Source organism: Heteronotia binoei, chromosome 7 (assembly GCF_032191835.1).
Source record: "Heteronotia binoei isolate CCM8104 ecotype False Entrance Well chromosome 7, APGP_CSIRO_Hbin_v1, whole genome shotgun sequence".
Lineage (NCBI taxonomy): Eukaryota > Metazoa > Chordata > Lepidosauria > Squamata > Gekkonidae > Heteronotia > Heteronotia binoei.
In genome coordinates this window covers 28,452,788-28,472,482 of record NC_083229.1, presented here as the reverse complement: position 1 = coordinate 28,472,482, position 19,695 = coordinate 28,452,788, and the positions used below count along the sequence as shown (strand labels likewise).

The following is a 19,695-nucleotide window of genomic DNA, read 5'->3' as shown; positions in this document are numbered from 1 at the left end:
GTGATTTCCCACCAAAGTACCAACCCTGTTGAGCTTCTGAAATCTGATGAGATCAAACTGTACTGTGCTGCATTCCCTTCTGATAAACTATTAGGGTGCACTTAATAACAGAAGAATGAAGGAGTGCGAAATCTGGTCAAATCTGAAAGGTATTTGTCCTCCCTCTTAATAGGATATATGTGAACGCCCCATCTCAAAAAAGTTATTCAGTTTTTCCTTGTAGATGAGGATTAGAAAACTACCTTAGTAGTTGCTAAATATTTAGTTATGATGACTGCCTATAAAAGGGTTGGATCTTAACCCGTTCAAGACATTTGAGTCGAAAGAACAGTAAGATAAGGACAGAACAAACTCACATACTGGAAGAATGAAGGGGTAAAGTTTATGATCACAAATGGACAAAAATGAAGTGCAAAGCCCCACGTCAAACAAAGGTGATACGTATTTTGTTATGTGTTAAATGGAGCCATACTTTTACCCATTATTTTAAAAAAGCACAGCCTAGCAACTATTAACAGTCCCAAAATAAAAGGGCGTGGGCCACATTTCTATATCCTGTATTTGAATTGAAATTATTTACGGGAATACGGGCACAAACCTGGAAATAACTGTTTATCCTATATATTGGGTTGGATCCAGACAAATTTCCTCCTGGTGAAAAATGAGAGTTCCATTTGATCACACACAAAAAAGTTATGCTGGGAATCATGGGACATACAAAACCCACGTGGAATGGGAGCTGTAGTAAGGAAGAGAATTGCATGGAAAAACTGGTTGGATCCAACCCTGATTCAGAACGGTATTGAGGCCAGGTTTTTCATTATTTTTTTAACATACCACAAAATAACCTGAGTTCCATTCAGCGCTTTACACATCATCACAAGTAAAACACAGTTTAAAACCATAATGTTGGATGAAGTCAAAATAACTGAAAAGTAAATTTCTGTTTTTGTAAGGGAATGAATTGCAGCTACCACTCCTAATTTGCACTGGTATAAAAAGAATTTGGTTTCTTTCTTTCAGTTAATGAGGAGCTTGCTCTGAGAAACAGCATATCTCCCTGATGGCAAGCGGAGGGGGGGAATCATTAAACATATGTAAAATCATTACATGATATATGTCTCAATCACTATATCACCCTCTGGACACAAAACCAAAACCAAACAAAATCTGTGAAATATTAGGGAATAAGGGAGAGGCACGGAAATCCTATAGCTTGCTAGGTTATCCTGTTTGAACAGGAAACAGCTTACTTGCTCAGGACACAGAAGGATTAGATTTTAACTAAGGAAGACTCGAAAATATGATGGGAAACTGATCACAGCCGCTTCAGTTTTGTAACATTCTAAACACCAGTTTCTAGAATATGTATCCCCCTCCCTCTCTTTGTCTCTCTCTCTCTCACACACACCCCTCCAATCCTAGAACAAAGTAGAAGTCAAGTTGCACCTTTAAGGCCAACAAAGTTTTATTCAGAATATAAGCTTTGTGCGCTCTAAGCACACTTCATCGGACGAGAAATCAGGTACAGAGAGCAGAGTTACATATAGCAACTTGACTCCTACTTAGTTCCACTGCATCCAACCAACACGGCTGCCCACTTGGATCTATTTCTCCAATCCTAAATATTTTTACCTGCTTCGAATCAAGGAAATGTCTTTGGTTTTATCCCCTTCTCTGATACAAAATGCCAAAAAGCAAAACCCAAAGTTACCTTTTAATACCAAAACAAGTGAAACTTCTTTAACCCTTGTCCTGCCTGAAAGCAATTCAGTAGAAACCTTAAGTACCATTGCCACTAAGTGTAAATCTTCATAGCATTTTAACGAATTTCCTTCAAAATTCCTTTTTATATGAAAGTAAAAAGGAAGAGATACAAATAAGTGAACATATGCCTATACGATGGAAGTTGTTTTCAGGTATAAAGGCTTTTACTGTATCGTCAATTCTTTGTTCTTCAGACGTATATCTTTTGAGGCCATAAATGCCAAAAGGCTTAAAAGGGAAGACACATCTTTAACCACCAATCCTTCTGCCCACTAAAACAAATTCCACAGCTACATCTTTTTATTTGTACTTTAAAAAAAAAAACTTTGGCATTTTAGAATTTCTTGTTCAGAGTAACACTGAAGGTTTCTGAAACAAGTTTCTCTTTTTTCCCTTCTTCTGATCGCAGGTGGTTCCAATTACGTTTATGTACTGCTCAGAAAAACAAACCACAAAGCAGTTTTATTGAGCTGACAGGACAACAGGTTGTTTGGAATAGGAGGCAGAAGGGGGATGCAATACTTTACTGCAGCTTTCAGAGCTGTGGAATGACTAAAGCAGAATAAAATTATGAAGGACTGATACGAAACTATTAGTTCCAACTACTTCTTAGCTAAACACCATCACCGTGATTCCTCTGGAATTTTCTACAGCCTTGATATGAACACAGGATGCATCAAAAACTATCAGACACCTCAGGCTACCATGTATCATTTGTAGTGCTTTCAAAATTCAGAAACAAAAAAAAAAGGGGGGGGGGGTCTAATCCTGAAATTCTTTGCCTATTGTGGGCGAATACTCAAATAATTACCTGATTTGCAACTAGTTATATCTTTCAAATATCTAAGGTATCTGAAGCCAAAAAATACTCCTTTTTTTCAAAAATGCAAAAAAGGGTATTAGTATTTTGCATCTTCAACCTCCAAAGCTCTCAAAAAGAGTCCACTGTCTGTAGCTTACTGAATCCCTGCATCCATCAAAGTTTATAAAGAATGATGCAAGTGTAACAGATTGCAAAAACGTTTGGTACCATGACACAGCAGCACTTTTAAACACTCAGTTGTATCAAACCCATTATCTCACTACACTAAAAAACCACCCTATAAATTACACCAGCATTACTGACCCCTTATAAAACACAGTCAGCTGAGGAATAGAAACAGTGGTTTGCCCGAGACAGTTTACAGTACAATCCTAAACACGGATACACTCTTCTAAGACCATTGACTCTAATGGACACAGAAAGGAGCAACTCAAGTTAGAATTACGATGTTGAGGTGTTCCTGGTTTCAGACCAAAATTTCAACCAGAAATGCTCTGGTTTATGGCTCATGCTCTTAGGACTCTACACCACACTAGACTGTAAGCATGTATGTTAAGCTATAATGACAAGCTTTGAAGAAATGACAACAAAAAAGAAACAGACAAGGAAGACACATGCCCTGTGATTTAATTACAACAAACTGAGCCTACAATAAAATATTCAGAAGATTAGGTTTACCAATGGTTATTATCCATGACAGCTAAACAGAACCTCCATGTTCAATAACAGTGTACCTCTAAATGTCCTCTCCTGGTGAATGAACAATATTGCCTTTAGCCCTTGCTTATGAACTTCCCAGAAGCCTGTTTCTCCTACTAGATGCTCTGGTTCAGAAGGACTCTTGCACTCTTCTGAGAATGTGATTATTAATAAAAATAATAAAAATAAAATTTCTATCCTGCCCTCCCCACAAATAGACCCCCAGGACAAGTTACAACATAAAATTATAACAATAACCATATTAAAAAAAACTTTTAAAACATCAATTCAATCCCATAATGGTAAATATGGCAATATTAAGAATCATGCTATATCAGCTTTGTTTCAGACATCTGTTGTTATTCCGATATAGCCATATCTAAGAGCTTCCTGTTTACTACCTCCCTGTCCTCAACCACTGAAAAACAGCTTAGCACAAGGGTGGTCAAACTGTGGCTCAGGAAACGTATGCTGTTCACACATATTGTGTGGTTCTCAACACCCTCACAGCCTCATCAACCGCCTTGGAGAAGGCATTTTTCTCCAAGCCAAGCAGCTTGCAGAATGCATTTAAAGTTAAATTTGCTTTCTTTCCACCTCTCCATCCCACTCCCAATCTATTTTCCTCCCTCCCTCCCTTCCTGTCTTGTGGCTCTCAAACATCTGACATTCTTGACTTGCGGCTCTCAGACATCTGACATTTATTCTATGTGGCTCTTACTTTAAGCAAGTTTGGACATCCCTGGTTAGCAGTTTGACAGGGAGTGAGCAGGGATGGGGCTATTGGGGATGATGTTGTTGGATATTATAATTCTGCATACAAGAGGATCTGGGAAAAGGTTAAGAGAAGTCTCTCACTCAGGTACATGGGGCAGTTGGCATCACCCTCTCATTGATTAGATGTTGACCTTCTTCAGCCATTGGTTGCCTTCTGTTTCATTTTACATAGGACCTTCTTTTTCTCTTACCTGAACTTGGAGCTGTAGCAAGTTAACCTTTCTGAAATTAATTTGTTTCCAGTAAGTCAAATGCACCTATATGCATATGTCATGTAAGACATGCTTATATTTTTGTAAGTAAAATTTCTTTCTCTTGTTACCATTGGAGTCAAATCATCTTTGTAATTGTTTGAACAGCAAGTTTCCCTTAACCAGGAAACATGAAGCATCGGAGATACTGCATAAAGCTTCTGTGCTTCCAAGCCAAACATTTATTTTTAAAAAATAATAATAAGTTAACAGGTAGGCTGAAGAAAGTGGAACTGTCTGTCATCTGTTGGGGCCTCTTTTTAAAGTTGTCAATGTTTGGCATGGGTCTTCCATAAGGATGTTCTCCCCCTGCTCTTCCTTCCGTCATCTGTGCCATGTGAACAGAGGGCTGGAAGCAGGGCCATAACCAGCAAGGGGGACACGGGCTGTACACTCTATAGAATCTGCAGCACCCCCACCCCCACTCCTGTGCCCCCATGCTAGCTATGACCCTGGCTGGAGTGCCTTGGTTGAGTGCATCCCCCACAATAGTTGTTTTGAAAGGCTCCCCCCACAAACACACACAGTTAAGTTTCCATTGATTGATGTCTGACACTAAATCTTGACTGGAAGTGAGTTTACAAGCCTCCAGACACTTCTCCCAAATGACATTTCAACTATGAGCCCATATGGGAAAGGGTGGAATATAAATCTACCAAATAAATAAAATAAAATATGAGTTTACATTCTACTCCACCGTGGAACTTTCCAAAGTGTGCTTCAACTGTGCATTTCAATAAACAAAAGGTCAGAACTGTATCAGCTGGCAAACATTTGGGACTTCTTCTGGACCGTGGAGGCATGTGTTGATCCAGAGCTGAATCTCTATAGAGCGTGCCATTTCATCTGAGCCTTGAACCAAGAACTCTTATGTTCCTGAGGAACACATTAATATCCAATCTGACTGTCTGAAAACAGGAACACCAATTTACCCAAAGAAATGAGATCTAGGGTTGAATACAGTCATAAATGCAGCTTGCAAGACCTGAGCAAGACTGTTAATGATAGGACGTTTTGGAGATCATTAATTCGTAGAGTCACCATACATCGGAAACGAGTTGACAGCACTTAACACACAAACAGCCCTAAAGCAGCTACTTAGAGCAAGCCATTCAGCTTTCCAGATATAACAGTGACCACTGTACTGGGAAGCCCTGACTGAACAGCATCTTATGCAGCTGCTGGATGGCAGAGCTTTTGCTTGGCATAGCAACTATGACTAGGATCTTCAAGAAAGACCAAGTTCAGCTGGAGAATTCCCTCAATTAAATATATGAATAGCCACTATTATCTTAAATTCCTGTCAAATTCATTTCTGCACGCAAACCTATTTTCATCCCAGACTTCAAGCTTGCATTCCCGGTCCATAAAACAACCCAGGCATCCCAATCGCTATCCCATTTTATTTTGTCCCACCACAACAAAACAAACTATATAGTCACTTAATATTGCTCAACTTTTTCTGAGCCGATAAACACCTTCATCTTAATTTCCTCACAAAACTAGTCACAAGTAAAAGTGGGACTTTGGGGGTTATTCCCCCCCCCAGTTCCTCCCCTGTAAGTCTCTGTGTCAGAATTCTCATTACATCACAGTAAATACTTTAAACTCATTAAGGGCTCAGAAAGGACAAAACAAACACTGATGCTTTCTGTTTAAAAATTGTGTAACACTTGGGGGAGTTTGATTTGTGCATATTTTTAGAAGAGACGTGTCCTATGTGTATATATACACAGTGTAAAAAGCTTCTGACGGGGGAAGAGAAGCAGGATAAAAATGGAGAGGCAATAAGAGACTGTATCATGCTTTGCAGATGAGAAAGTAACACCTATATAAAAGCAGAGTACCGGAGATCATTTATTCCTGGTGGGCTAAGAAATGACCATTATATAGAGAGCAGAGTAATTTCTGTTTATTCTCAAGAACCTCTCACTAATATCAGTGTTGCGCTGCGGGGGGGGCGGGGGAGGAGAGAAATTTATGGATCACTCTCTGATTATGGACTGCAACATTCTAGCAGTAATATAGAAGTTTTTTCAATAGTACCATTTGGCCTCTGCCAATTTAGCACGGAAGGGGGAAATTAGGCGCAGTTACCCAATCACTTCAATAATCTTAGTGGAAATCTTAATAGGATTGTCTCCAAAACTGGTCCACGCCAAAATCAAACCGATTGTTTAAAACAGCTTCGCAGAACTAAACCTTCAATGCTGGCAGCCTTATCCAGGCAAGGCATTCTAGAATAATTTTCCAAATAACAGGTTATTTTTCAGCGCTGTTTAGTTGCAAACAGGATCTTCATTAACTGCCCTCAAAATAGCACCTGCATCAAGGCGCTATAATATTTATTTACAATGTCTAAAAAAAGACTTTAAAGAAGTTTGCAGCCCCTAAAAAAAAGGTTGCGCATTTGACATGCACCTGGTGTTATGTATACACGCATAGGGATCTTTATATGCAAAAGGGGGAAAAAAAGTTCATGATTTATGTTGATTCCAGGAAGTCAAACCAAACCTAAAGCACACATTGGTCTAAACTGAGGCATGCCAGTCAACTCAGATATGCGCTGTTAACACCTTTGCGTATAATTTATTTTCGTAACACAAGGAACATGAGATTTACCCCTCTAAAAAGTAATGATGTCCCTACAATATGCCTAGCCACCATCCATGGGATTAAATTACATTAAATTATTGGAAAAAAATAGCATGTACAAGTCCCAGTAAAATACTAATTACTGCATGGAAAGGCATCTCCAAGAGCAATATTTATTGCACCTCATTTGTTGCGGGGGGGGGGGGGAGAATTTAGGGAGATACACTGAAGGAACCGTGCCTTTCTCTTACCATCGACAAAGTATATTGGGAGTATATTTTTCAAAGAGCTCAAAGATGCGAACATCTGGAGTCTGGGCAGAAGAGCTTCCTTAGTGGAGAGCCATCCATTCGGGAATTCACTTCTCCTATTTGTCGAGAAGAGCCAGAGTTATCTGACCTTCAGGGCAGAGAGAAAGACTAATCTTTTTTTGCAGATTTTTGGGTGAAGGGGTCAGAGAGGGGAAATTTGTTTATCTGTTTTTAAGAGGTGAAAGGTTGACCCAATTTAGACCTAAACAATGGACTACGTGTTAAACCAATCTGTTTTGTATATCATGGACATTGTCCAAGTAATTGCAATCTTTTTTTAAATAAAAAAAATCTTATTTTAAAAGATATTTATGGAGACAAAGATTTGCTTTTTATTGACCAACAAATGCACGTCATCTTCTGTAAATTTCTCAATTGCTTTTCCATATGTGATCTGTGCCAACAGAGTTGCATCCCTGCCTTTATTGTTCTGTTGTGATGTGAAAACTGTTGCGCAGTGGTGTGAAAAAGGGCACGCTTCAAAAATCATATAGAACAACATCAGACGGGAAGCTGTTCTTCTCCTACTTTAGGCTATTTCAGATCACAGCAACATAAACTCCAAAGGCATCCCAGTGTATTTGCACTGAGCATTTAAAACAAGAGTTACGTCTAGCTTTAACCTGCAACATTAATTATGGCTACAACTTTGTGCCCCATTAAAACCAATGAGGTGCCTGCCACTGACTTCAGTAGAACGTGGGTGCCATTTACAAATGATAACTCTATAATAACGACAGAAAATATCAGTGCTATAAGTCAGTGTGGCTGCAGGATATGTTATATCCTGCTCATAAGTAGCGCACCAAAAACTTTCTTAAGTTTTAATAAGCATTCACTGCACATGTCTTTCATAGAGTAGGTTAAAAATATCTAAGTAGTTCAGGATGTATAGCACAAAAAATAATAATAATCATTGTACAAGAATATACCAAGGCAGCAATAAGGTAGTGTACTTTGGGTGTGTATGTGAGAGAGAATCTACTGTACACAGGCTAGACAGATAGAGCTAATGATTTCGAATACACTATTCCTTGTATTATAAGTTTCAAACCAATTCAGATATTTACACTGTTAGATCATTCCATAGCTAGACCAACGCTACTGCCAACAGCCAGGGAGAAAAAAGCACGCAAATCAAAATATGTTACCTTTGTTCAAACAATGCTGCTGTTCATTATATAATGCAAACTGTCATACTTAATCTCTCAGGAACCCAGAAATAGTAGGTTCCTGGGACAGAGGTAGTTTGAAATGGTTTGAGGCAAAACTGAACCATAGCATTAAAGTAAATCTTGTACAGAAAGATAAGTATAATTGATGAACTTTTTCAAGAATCTTCCACAGCTGAATTTTTAAGGCACACAAATTGAGGTTTTCTTTTTTTGAGGGGGTGGGAGTAGGATATAAAAGGGGGGATAAAAATAAATTTAAAAGAATAAACTAATAACACAAGGATCGAGCGAATGCTGTTCATTAAAAAGACTGATCTATACATGGAGTGAGAATCCACTATATTTTTAAAAATCCTTGCAAAACAGAAAAGGAACAGAAAAGGCAGAGATCCTGACATGCTAACATTTTTTTCTTGTAAAAAAAAGGTATTTTTCTTATTTATTGTATGGCATAAATTCAAAGGTAGAATTTGCCACCTCCAAAATGGAATGGTATAAGATTATCCTACCTCAAGTTTTTGTGGCATATGTAGAGCCAGAATAAATGTTTTGCACACACACACACACAAAAAGGCTTTTCAGTAACTTGCTCCTCTCTCATTATTAAATTGATTAATTCAAGTTACCTGCTAGGAAAAAAGGCAGTGACACTAAAAAAAATTCAAACTAATTAACCTGGAAAAAATCTAGTTAATTTTTTTTAAAAAAAAAACCTATACGGCATTTTGACGCTGCGATATCTCAGCATCACAAAATCAAATGTCTAGATATTATCCATAGTTATGAAGGAACTGGAAAACTGAATGTCTAGAACTGTTAATAGATTTAAAAAATGAGAAAATTAGACACTGGGTACCAATCCATCTTTTGCAAGTAAATTCATGTACAGACCAGACCACAAACTGATCAACATAAAGTACCAGGACTGAAAACTAGTTTAGCCCCATTGCTGTCAACAAGACTAAATGATTTAAACTGCATATTTCATTTAAACCATGCTGTAGAATCTATTGTGGCTGTATAGAACATAAGTTAATAAAGTACTGAATCGAAACACTTTCATATCATGGGAGTGGGCAAAATATTTTCAACTGTCTGCTTTTAGCTGATAAGTTAAAATACAGTTGTGCTAGCTTTAAAAAAATTACATATCTATCCTGAGACCATTACCAATCGTACTCACATCTATGTGAGTTAATCCTCAGCAAGATTTTCAAAGGTACCCCAACAATGAGCTTTTACAGATGAGAGAGTTCTTCAATATAAAGAAATTGAACCAAAGCTAAAAATCAAGACAAGTCTAGAATTTGAACTCCAGAGAGAATTGACATGTTAAAGAGTGGTGCCACTGAATTATAGTTCTCCACTTTGGGTGGGGTACCCGTCCACTGGGTGGAGTGCCTCCCCTAAAGGAAGGAAAAATTGGCACAAGCTGACTCGGTCTTTTCGAGATTCCCAAATTTGCCAACTTATGAAGTCGCATCAGCGTTAACCTCAACAAAATGTCTCTTGCTTAATTCAGTTACAAACAGATTGTTCTGCTGGCATGAAAAAAAGACATGCTTGAGGGCTGAGGGAAGGGGGGAAGAAAGACAGACAAAAGAAGATTATAAAGCAAATACTATATATAATATTTTGAAAAGTTTGAATATTTCAAAATGAATAGTTCAAAAATTAATAACTGCTATCATATACAGAGCAGCTTCACAGGCTGACTGTTTTCCTTCTTTGCACTGTCAAATTTGCAAAGAAAAATACAAGTGTAAAATAAATAACAGAGTGAATGAGAGAATAAACGTATTTTTAAATGAAATGTTTGTGATTTATTGGAAACAGATCATTCTTTTTTGGATTTTTTTCCTGTTCCATTTACATGGTTCTTGCCCTTCATTAACAGGTGTAAACTGGTCCTCGACGTTATTAAAAGTAATAACTTAATTGACACTAACAATTATTAATCCAAGATGAATTGATTCTCCAAATTAAAGAAGAGGAGGAAGAGGGGGGTAGGGGAAAGAAAAAAGAGGCATTTGAAAACTCCATAGGGAACTTTACTTTAAAAAAAAACCAGCTTGAGTTACCATAACCTGCAATGCACCGACATTTGCAAAGCACATTTGGGGAAACATAGCAAAGCTCAGTGGGGAAGGTAAAAATGAAAATAACTGATTGAAAAAGAAGAATCAAAATAACTGCATCAACAGGGTCTTTCTTCTTCAGGCCACAAGCCAGGTTTTACTTGAGTCGTTTTTTAAAAATGGCAGTTAAGCCACTAAAACCAATCCAGAACATTATTAAAAGTTAAAAGCTACCAATTACTTCTGTCTGTTCTTTTAAAGCAAAGTTTGGCATTACGTCATTCGGTTTAAAGAAAACAAGAGAGAGAGAGCAAGAAAGGGGGAGAGAAAGTTTCCTTCTTGCATAAATAAAACCACCAGGGGAAGGTGTCTAGCCTCTTGTAAAGAGTTTATTACAAGTTTTTAAAAGGGGCTAGTGCATTTGGAAAAATTAAATATTTTTTATGAAATAAATTTCAGAGAAGAAAAAGACATTCTGCATTCAGGGACACTCTCAAGCATCACCCACAATTTTGGAATAAGAAAATGTCTGCAAAAGCAGAGTGTGCCATTAACAACCACTGTAATATAATTCATCAACTCGTCTAAACATTAGAAGTGGTCCATAAGATTTAGCAATGGACACCACCACAAGTTTCACAGGTATATCCTGGGATGCAGGTGTCTTTTTACTTATAAATTGTAATGCACAACAACTCATTAGACAAAAATGTGTAAGATGATTGTGATTATTCATCGTTTAGAAAGTTTTATCAGAAGATCAGAAAATGCAACCAAGTGGTCTACTAAAGTCATCAGCACTTTTCCAAACGCGTACGGAATTTTAAGAAAACATACTGAGTTGAAGACAGTCAGTAAGGAAAGAGCTCTAACATGAGACTTCATATTACTTTTCATAAGGGAGCCATTTCATACATGGGCATCTCAAACCACCTGTAATTCATCCTCACATAAAAGACAAAATGCAATTGTACTAGACAAAGTCATGTGGCAATAACAGAATTAAGATAAACTGTAGATAAATTAGGTAAATCCCAGGCTATTCTAGTATATCTACCAACAGATTTCACACTGAAAGGTTTGTGGAATTGTACTCAGGTACTTTTACAACCCTACTCAAAACTTTCTAAGGTAAAATGCATACTTCATTTCAACATATCCAGCACTGAGAGGGGAACTGGGGTATACAGTGGGAAGTTACCACGGTACACTATCGCTTTAAATAATGAGCGACGGAAAACTTTGAAGACACACATACAATGTAGAACAAAGTAGAAGTTCAATAGCACCTTTAAGACCAAAACCTTGTTGGTCTTAAAGGTGCTACTGGACTCCAACTTTGTTCAACTGCTTCAGACCAACACGGCTGCCTATCTGGATCTACAAGCATGCAATGTGTTAATGTAACCAACTCTAGCAGGCTCTTTTAAAATAGCTTCAAAAACACTTTGAACATTAATGCAAAAGTGAATGTAAGATTAAATCCTAGATATATCTTCAGTTTACTATTCAATGATTTACATATATCCATTTGCTCTTAAGACCCTGACATACACTTAATCCATGATGTAAATTTATGTAAGCCAAAAGTCCCAGAGAAGTCCATATACTATCAAAAGGACGAGTGAGCTCAGATTGCTCACACATACACACACACATACACAGAGAGAGAGAGAGAGAGAGAGAAATAATCTGGTTTAAATCCAATTATTTTAAATATAGCTGGGTTGTCAGTTATGCTTGTTGTGTATTATTTAAACTGGTTTAGCCCAACTGACATTAATAGTACAAAACTAGCTTCAATTTAGTTAGTACATCTTGACCGTCTGGTGAGTCTTCTTGGTTTTGGCATTTCAATTGTCAAAAATCAGTGTAACGAAACTACTGTAAAGTTTCCTTTGAGTTCATCATTACACTCAAGGTAATCACAGAACTATCAAAATAGCTATATATTTGGGTGGAGATTTTAACTGTCAAACCTAAATCATCATTTTGTTGTGACATTATATCTGAAGGAAGTTCCAAAAGCATGATATGTGTTTTTGAAAAGAACTATCCATCTTTGAAACAGGGAAGAAAAATTTGCCTATAAGGAAAGGCAAAAATATATGCAAAGTAGATATGCTGTAACCAACATTTCTAATGATGAGTAGTCACAATTAATTATTAAAACTTTTCAATATGGCTGCAAGCTTGAACTAGTGGATCAATCAGCTAAAGTTTGTTGATTAATTGGTGAGGGAAAGTTTCAATCTGTAGCGCTGACCTACAATGTTTCTGTTGTTGTTTTTTACTCTATTTCTGGCATGCTACTGTTAATAGGAAATGAGGAGGAAAATGTTAAAGATGGTTTTTCCTTCTAACAATAGTGGAAGTTTCCTTGAATACCGCAAAACGGCACCTGTTTAATTTAAGTGTTTTGGCACTGTGCAAATGTAAATAAATTTTAACTGTTGTAGTTAATCAATTAATTGATTTTAAAAGATAATCAGCTAAAAATTGTTTGATTGACAGCCATAATAGTATAATAGTTTATAATAGTTATTAGTGTCTGAAAATTTTATAGGATGTTGAAAGAGAACAAGCCAACAAAAATTTTCGCTGTTTACCTTTAAGAAAATCAAATATAAACTATACTAGGCTGTAATCACCTACAATTTTAGAGATTGTCTGTAAATCAATTAATTGATTCAAATACTTACAGTATATATTTACTGCAAAGACTGCCAAAAATACAAATCTAAACTACCTCACTAGTTGTCCTTGAGGAAACTAAATTAAGCAAAGGTAAACACCAACTGAAAAGTTGTCAGTCTGAAGGAATGAATGGATTCATTTTATGCACTAACACCAGATCCTAACACCAGAATGTATTGCTGTTCACAGCCAATTCCTTAACCCAAGGCCCCAATCCCAAGCACATTACACAACAAGTAAGTCTCACTGATTTCAATGAAATCTGAAGCCACCAAAGCATTTCTAGGATTGAGGCCTTATGAATTCCTTGAGCTTTTGTTTTTCAACAGAAAGCACATTAAAATGTCAATGATTTCCACATTTCTACAGACACCCCCCCATTTTAGACCCCCCCCACACACACACAACTGGATATGTTCTAAAATGGTTAACTACAAACTTTTCCAAACACTTCACAACAAACTTCAGAGCTTTTTGTACACTCTGAGTACAGCACTGTTACTAGTGTTGTCACATGGAGGATCTGTCCATGTCTCCAGCAAAGTTAATAGATTCAAGTGTTGCCAGAGGTATTTACCAATCAGTTATACTCAAGAATGCACATTTATACTTTAAAACTTACATGAAATTAACAGAAAAATATTGCTAGGAATGACAAAAAAATGTTTTTAAGATTTTGTAAATAGTTTTTCAGATGGCAGTATTTCAGATTTACTATCTTCACATACACCCAAGTTATAAAAACTGAAGGTTTAGAGCACTTTTACACAACTGTTCCACAATGAACTACGTTCATACCTTAACAGCAAGAAGCAATTAGTCAACACGGCCTTAACTATTTGAAAAGTTACGGCACTCCCTAAGAGTACCAAAGAACATAAAAAACCAAAATATGGTCTGAATGCTAAAATCTAACAAGCAGTCACTGTAGGACTCTCTTCTGTAAGGACTGTTGCTTTTTATTAATAGAGCTGCAGTATGGATTCTAGGCATGTACATCCTCCAACGCACATCCGAACATACCTAATAGAACATAGTAAAAAATGCAATACAGTTGCAATACCATGCACTTACTTGGGAATGAATCTCACAGAATCCTGTGGGAGTTCCTTCCAAGTAAACATGTTTAGGCTCATACACCATAAACGATACATCAAATATAGCATGAAGAACTTAAATGACTATATTGTTCATGCAATATGGGGTGTGTGTGCCTGTGTGTGTATATTTGTCTGTATGTGTATATGCATAGACATAGACACAATAAAAAATAAAGTATACTACAATATTCATGTGTGTGTGATTTTCTAGTAGGGGGGATGTGCCTATGTGAACATTGTACCATACACAGACACACAGGATTGGTATACGTACACAAATACATTCCCATAAAATAAAACAGCATGCTTCATTGCTGGAAAAAATGCACAGTACATTCCACAAAGACCAAAAAAATACCATCATGCGCGTTATATGACCATACATGTGCAAACTAATAAAGATAAATCTTGACTACATTGGACTGTTGTAGGATAAGATCACAATTTTCCAGGTGCATACGTGGAGAAGGCACAGCGAATGGCATCCAACTACTCTAGCGTAAACCCAGTACCTTATACGTGTCACAATAAAACGCGTGTTGGGGGGGGGGATGGCAAAGTTTCGGAATCATACCTGAGGTCACACCATCGTCAACAAAATGCAAGGTGAAAGCAACCAGAACATTGTCACAAGCTGTTTATCATTCTGTTCAGCAATCAGGCTCCATAAAAAGTAAATTTATATTCTTCCCAACTGTCAGCCACCATATTCAGAACCACTATAGTGGATCACAACAATCCTTTCTTTAAGAAACAACCTCTAAACTTAACCACGTCAATCTTTGGTGCAAATATGATGCCAGAGCTTTGAGGATTTCTATGAAGTTAAACAGCTACAGAATAGTACAACATAGGTGACGTGTTATCTATCATCTATAACTTAATCAACATTTATACCTTCTTGGGAAGAAGAAGGAGAAAAAAAGAAAACAGAAAGAAATTTTATCCCTCTTTGAAGAAAAACAAAGAAGTGCTCAACCTATTTAGACAAGCTCTATGAGTAAAAAACTTTCACTACAGTCATTAAAAAAAAAACTTGCAAAATGTTGATATCATTTCCAGACGGTTTTGTCAGCATCACGATTTACAGGAAATAGTTATTGTGCTCAAAAAAGCCCTGTATTTACTAGCAACACAAAAAGGGGGCTTTTAAAAAAAAATCTCTTTAGACATTTGCTTTTCTTTAAGATTTTTAATATGCCACTCTGGTGAAATATTTGAGAAAGCTTTCTCATTTCCCAGACGTATTGTGAACAGGAGAACTGTGCTACCTTCTGTTCAATAAAGGACTACACTATACTTTTATTCTTGTTTTGCTTCTCATCAGGGGCTAACTCTTACCACCAACTTGCATCCCTAATTCTGACTTTCAAGAGAAATGGTATGTTTTCTCTATATATATTTTTTAAAAAAAAAACTGTTTTCAAGAGAAGAGATCGGAAACTGAATAGTGACATGTTGGAAGATTACTTTTTTAACGTTTAAACCCCGTTAAAGTTTGGAAGTTGAATGCTATAGCCTCGCAGTCAGTGTGTGCAGTCTGTGCATTACTTATTATTTACAAATATCATTAAGAACATGAACATTCCCAATGCGCTAAAAACTGCAATATCCATAGGAAAATTTACCACCTCGTTAAAATGCTTCTTCCCAGTTCCCTAACTTGCACTCCCCTCCCCCAACAGTATTTCCTCCAACTCTGTCCCATTTGCTTCCTGGTAATTTACAAGGGGATGAATGAAGACCTCGACATATTTACTCCATCACTCGCCCTCTGCTCTTGTTGTTGTTTTCTTGCAGTCAATGAAATTCTGAGGTTTGACATTTCGGGATGGAAATAAAAATAGTGGCCTGCTTTAAATGTACTTTTGGTCTAGATTAGTCTTCCCAAAATTGGCGGGGAGGGCAGAGAATGTGAAAGGTCTTTAAATAACACCTTGTTTAACTCCCCCCCCCCCAAAAGCAACTTTAATCTACTAAGTAAAAACCTACCAATCCCCTCTGGAAGTGCTACTGAGCCAGTGTCCCCTTAATGATCAAAGACAGAGATCAGAAGCAACCCATGGGGCAGAAAGTGTCAAGTTTGCACGCCCCCTCCCCAACTCCACCAAACTCTCCTTCCTGGAGTTTTTAATAACAAACCACAATATCCCCCCTCTCCTTCTCTTTCACAAGTCCCTATCTGCACCCTGCAATCAATCTCTTATCCTTAAAAGTATTAGAAAAGTTTTCACCTCTCTATTCATTCAGTTCTTTCAAAAGGCACAGGGAGGGGGGAAATCTGTCACATAGATTCTAAGTGTAAGCAAGGGGGAGGGAGTCAGAAGCTAGACAAAAGTAAGTTATAGCAGCCCTTGGAGAACTGAGCAGGGGGTCCGGCCTTTCAGCAGCCAAAGTTTTAACTCCTTTAAAAAGATGTAATCACCCACCAAGACATCACCTCTTCCAGGAAGGGGGGGGGGGGGGGGAGAGAAGGAAGGCAACCAGGAGAGTAATCTCGCTCTCCTTCCCAATTTTATAAAAACACCAAACGCCTTTCTTCACTTGGGATATCCCCCCCCCCCCAACATCCCAGCAAGTTGCATATACAACACAGATGCCCCCCCCTCCACTGCAAACTTACTACTTTTCATGATGGTCTCCCCTCTCGAGCTTGGATCGTTGTCAGGATCCCCATTTAAAAGAAGAGAGGGAGAAGGAGGGGGGGGGGAGAGAAACTTCTTCCAGCCGCAAACCAAACCACTGGAAAAGTCTGTGCTTTTTTGCAAGATCTCTCTGGATGCGAGATTTGCAATCCAGCCACTCTGTGGACTCCCTTCTCTCTCTTTTCTTTTTTACCTTCTTTCTCTATGGAGGGGAATTAAATCAAAGCTCTGCATATAGCAAAGGGGAGGGAAGTCAGGAAGACAGCAGCCAGCTTTAGAAGTTTTTTTTTTCTTGTTGGGGGGAGGGAGGGAAGGGGAAGAGGGGGCGAAGGGGGAAGGGCTTCCCTCTGCCTTCTCCACGGCTGCTGAACTTGACCCCTGCTGACTCCGGCGACGGGGCTACTGCAAGTTTTCAAGTCGCCAATTTCCCAGGCATCAGCACATGGTTTTGACCCACAAAAGGGGGGAGGGTGACCAGGAGGGAAAAGAAGGAGGTGGGAGATTTCATCCTCTCCGCACCCCCCCCCCAGCAAGCCTCCGAAACCTGAGACGGTTTTGCTTCTCTTTTTCACACTCTTTTACAACCCCCCCTTTTTTTACAAAAAGAGAAACTCCCAACCCCCCTGCTTTCCCATCAGCTCCATCTATCCCCCCCCCACTCTCTGATTTCTCACTGCATGCATTCACACAATGTATGGTTGCAATATACAGGGAACCCCCCCCCCCAAAAAAATGCTGCTATCTACGCAGTTATCACCAGAAGCAAGGAGGGCTGTGCACTCCCCCCCCCACGCAAGATCTCTACCTCTGACCCCCCTCCCCCCCAGATCTCCACCTCTGACCCCCCCCCCCCTACATACAAGCCCACATTACCCATGCCGCACAGCCTCTCTCCTCTGCCCCACCGCCTCCCCCCCACTTTCGATCTGCCCCCCCCCCGCCACACACACACACACGACCCGGCTTACCTGTTGATTAATCAGCAATAATAATAATAACCTCAGCCGCCTGGAAGATGGTGGCACTGCCGCTTGAGCCATGAACCGTCTCTCCCCGTTGTTTGCAACAAGAGTTGATCTTGGATTATTTTGGAACCGGCGAGGTGGGGGGGGGGAGAGAAGAGGAGAGGGAAGGAAGGAGGAAAAGCAGAGAAAGGAGGAAGGGGGAGAGGAGGAAGGGGCTAAGGGGGGATCTGTCTTTCCACCCCCCCTTCCTCACCCCCCCCTTCTGTGGATGGGGGGAGAGAGAGAAAGAGGGAAGGAGCGGAGGACCTGGATGTGCCCGGCTATGTTTATAAAAGAGGCAGAGAGAGAGAGAGGCAGAGAGAAGCAGGCTGGCTTCTAGAGGAAACAACAAGCCCCCCCAAAAGAGGAGGAGGAAGAGAGAGAGGAAGGGGGGGGGAGAGAGAAGGCTTTTTTTGAGGGGGGGAGATTGCAAGGCGATCAGCGCTTTATCAGAAATGTTATCGCTTGTCAGGACCTCAGTCTCCGCGCATTACGTCAGTTTCAAGACACCAACACTATTAATATCAAAGGGAGCCTGAGCGAGAGCAAAAGCGCCACCCCAGCCGGAGAGCCCTTAAAGAGACAGTAACAGGCGTCCCCTGTTGCCGCTGCCGGCCTTGGCCCGGCCTCCTTCGGCGGGCGGCTCCTCCTCCTCCCTGCTTTCTCACACGCAGCAGCCGCAGCGAAGAGGAGGCTCGGGGAGAAGCAAATGATTCACACATTTCTTGCTCTCGCTCTCTCTCTCCCCCCGCCCCCATATATCCATAGGGGAACCCAAGCGGAATCAGTGGCCGCCAAGGGTGACTTTTTTTTTTGCAAGGCGTTTGGCAAAGAAGGGGGAGGACGCCTTTGCAAAAAAAGCTCGCTCGGTCGTCCAGGAAGTTGGAAGTTTTGCACGATGCGAAATGTGCATGAGTTGATTATTGAATTGGAGAAGGGGAGGGGGATCTCGGAGAGAGGCACAGTCCCGGGCTTTTGCGCGCGGGCGCATGCACATGGGTGAAGGAACGGCATCCATGCTCTGGCGCAGCCCTCTGTTTTGGGTGCGAGAGGAACGATGGGTTTGAAAAGTAACAAAACTTTTTTTTTTTTTTTTTTGCTAAGGGCGGGGAGAGGAATTAAAGGCAAAGTTGCCTCTGGAATAGGGGGGTGGGAAGTCGTTGGCTAGTGGAAAAGGCGAGCCGAAGTCTATGAGATTTTTAACAGCCTATACTGGGAGAATTACCACTAATTTATTTTAATTACTTTTTTTTTTAAAAAAAAATGCATTAAGTAATTGTAAATATAAGGTTTAAGTAGGGTGTCATATGGGAGCCAGTGGCTTATCCTTCATACAGCTCAGTTTTATCATATACACACATTAATAAAATAGTTGGTCATCACAAAAATGGCCAGTATGGCGTACATCGGCCTACTCCGGCTCCAGGCTGCTCACCTGGATCTGTCTACGCTGACTCTGATAATGTTCTTTGTATATCTTAACAGAATCTAATTTACAAAAAATCTGATTTTCCCATACCATAAAAAGACCAAAAAAGTATTTTCCCCCAAATCTCTAAGGAAAATCTCTTCCTGAAAGCATTTTTAATCTAAAATGAAAATCAATGGAAACATATTCAAGATATTTGGAAAAATTTATTTGATACACCTAGAGGATCTCCTCGGGCAATAAGTTTTAAAGTCCTGGGTTTTACGCTTTTAATATATTTTATTTCAAGTGCTTTATCTATGTTGTAAGTTGCCTTGAGTAAGGAAGGCAATAAATGTTTTAAA

General features: G+C 39.2%; 1 protein-coding gene across 8 annotated transcripts in view; it reads right to left on the bottom strand.

The window, feature by feature from the left end:
* The window catches only part of TRPS1 (transcriptional repressor GATA binding 1), a 302,065-nt gene extending 283,582 nt beyond the window's left edge, over positions 1-18,483 (bottom strand). Inside the window, exon 1 of one of the 8 annotated variants that reach the window (XM_060243298.1) lies at positions 17,887-18,483. Coding sequence is in view for 1 of the 8 variants with exons in the window: in XM_060243299.1 (XP_060099282.1) it covers positions 16,897-16,906 (10 nt within the window). In the remaining 7 variants the exon portion in view is untranslated. Of the gene's footprint in view, positions 1-16,896; positions 16,984-17,886 lie in introns of those variants that run through there. The other 7 variants (XM_060243294.1, XM_060243295.1, XM_060243302.1 and 4 more) reach the window with 7 other exon arrangements.
* Between the last annotated feature and the right edge of the window lie 1,212 nt (positions 18,484-19,695).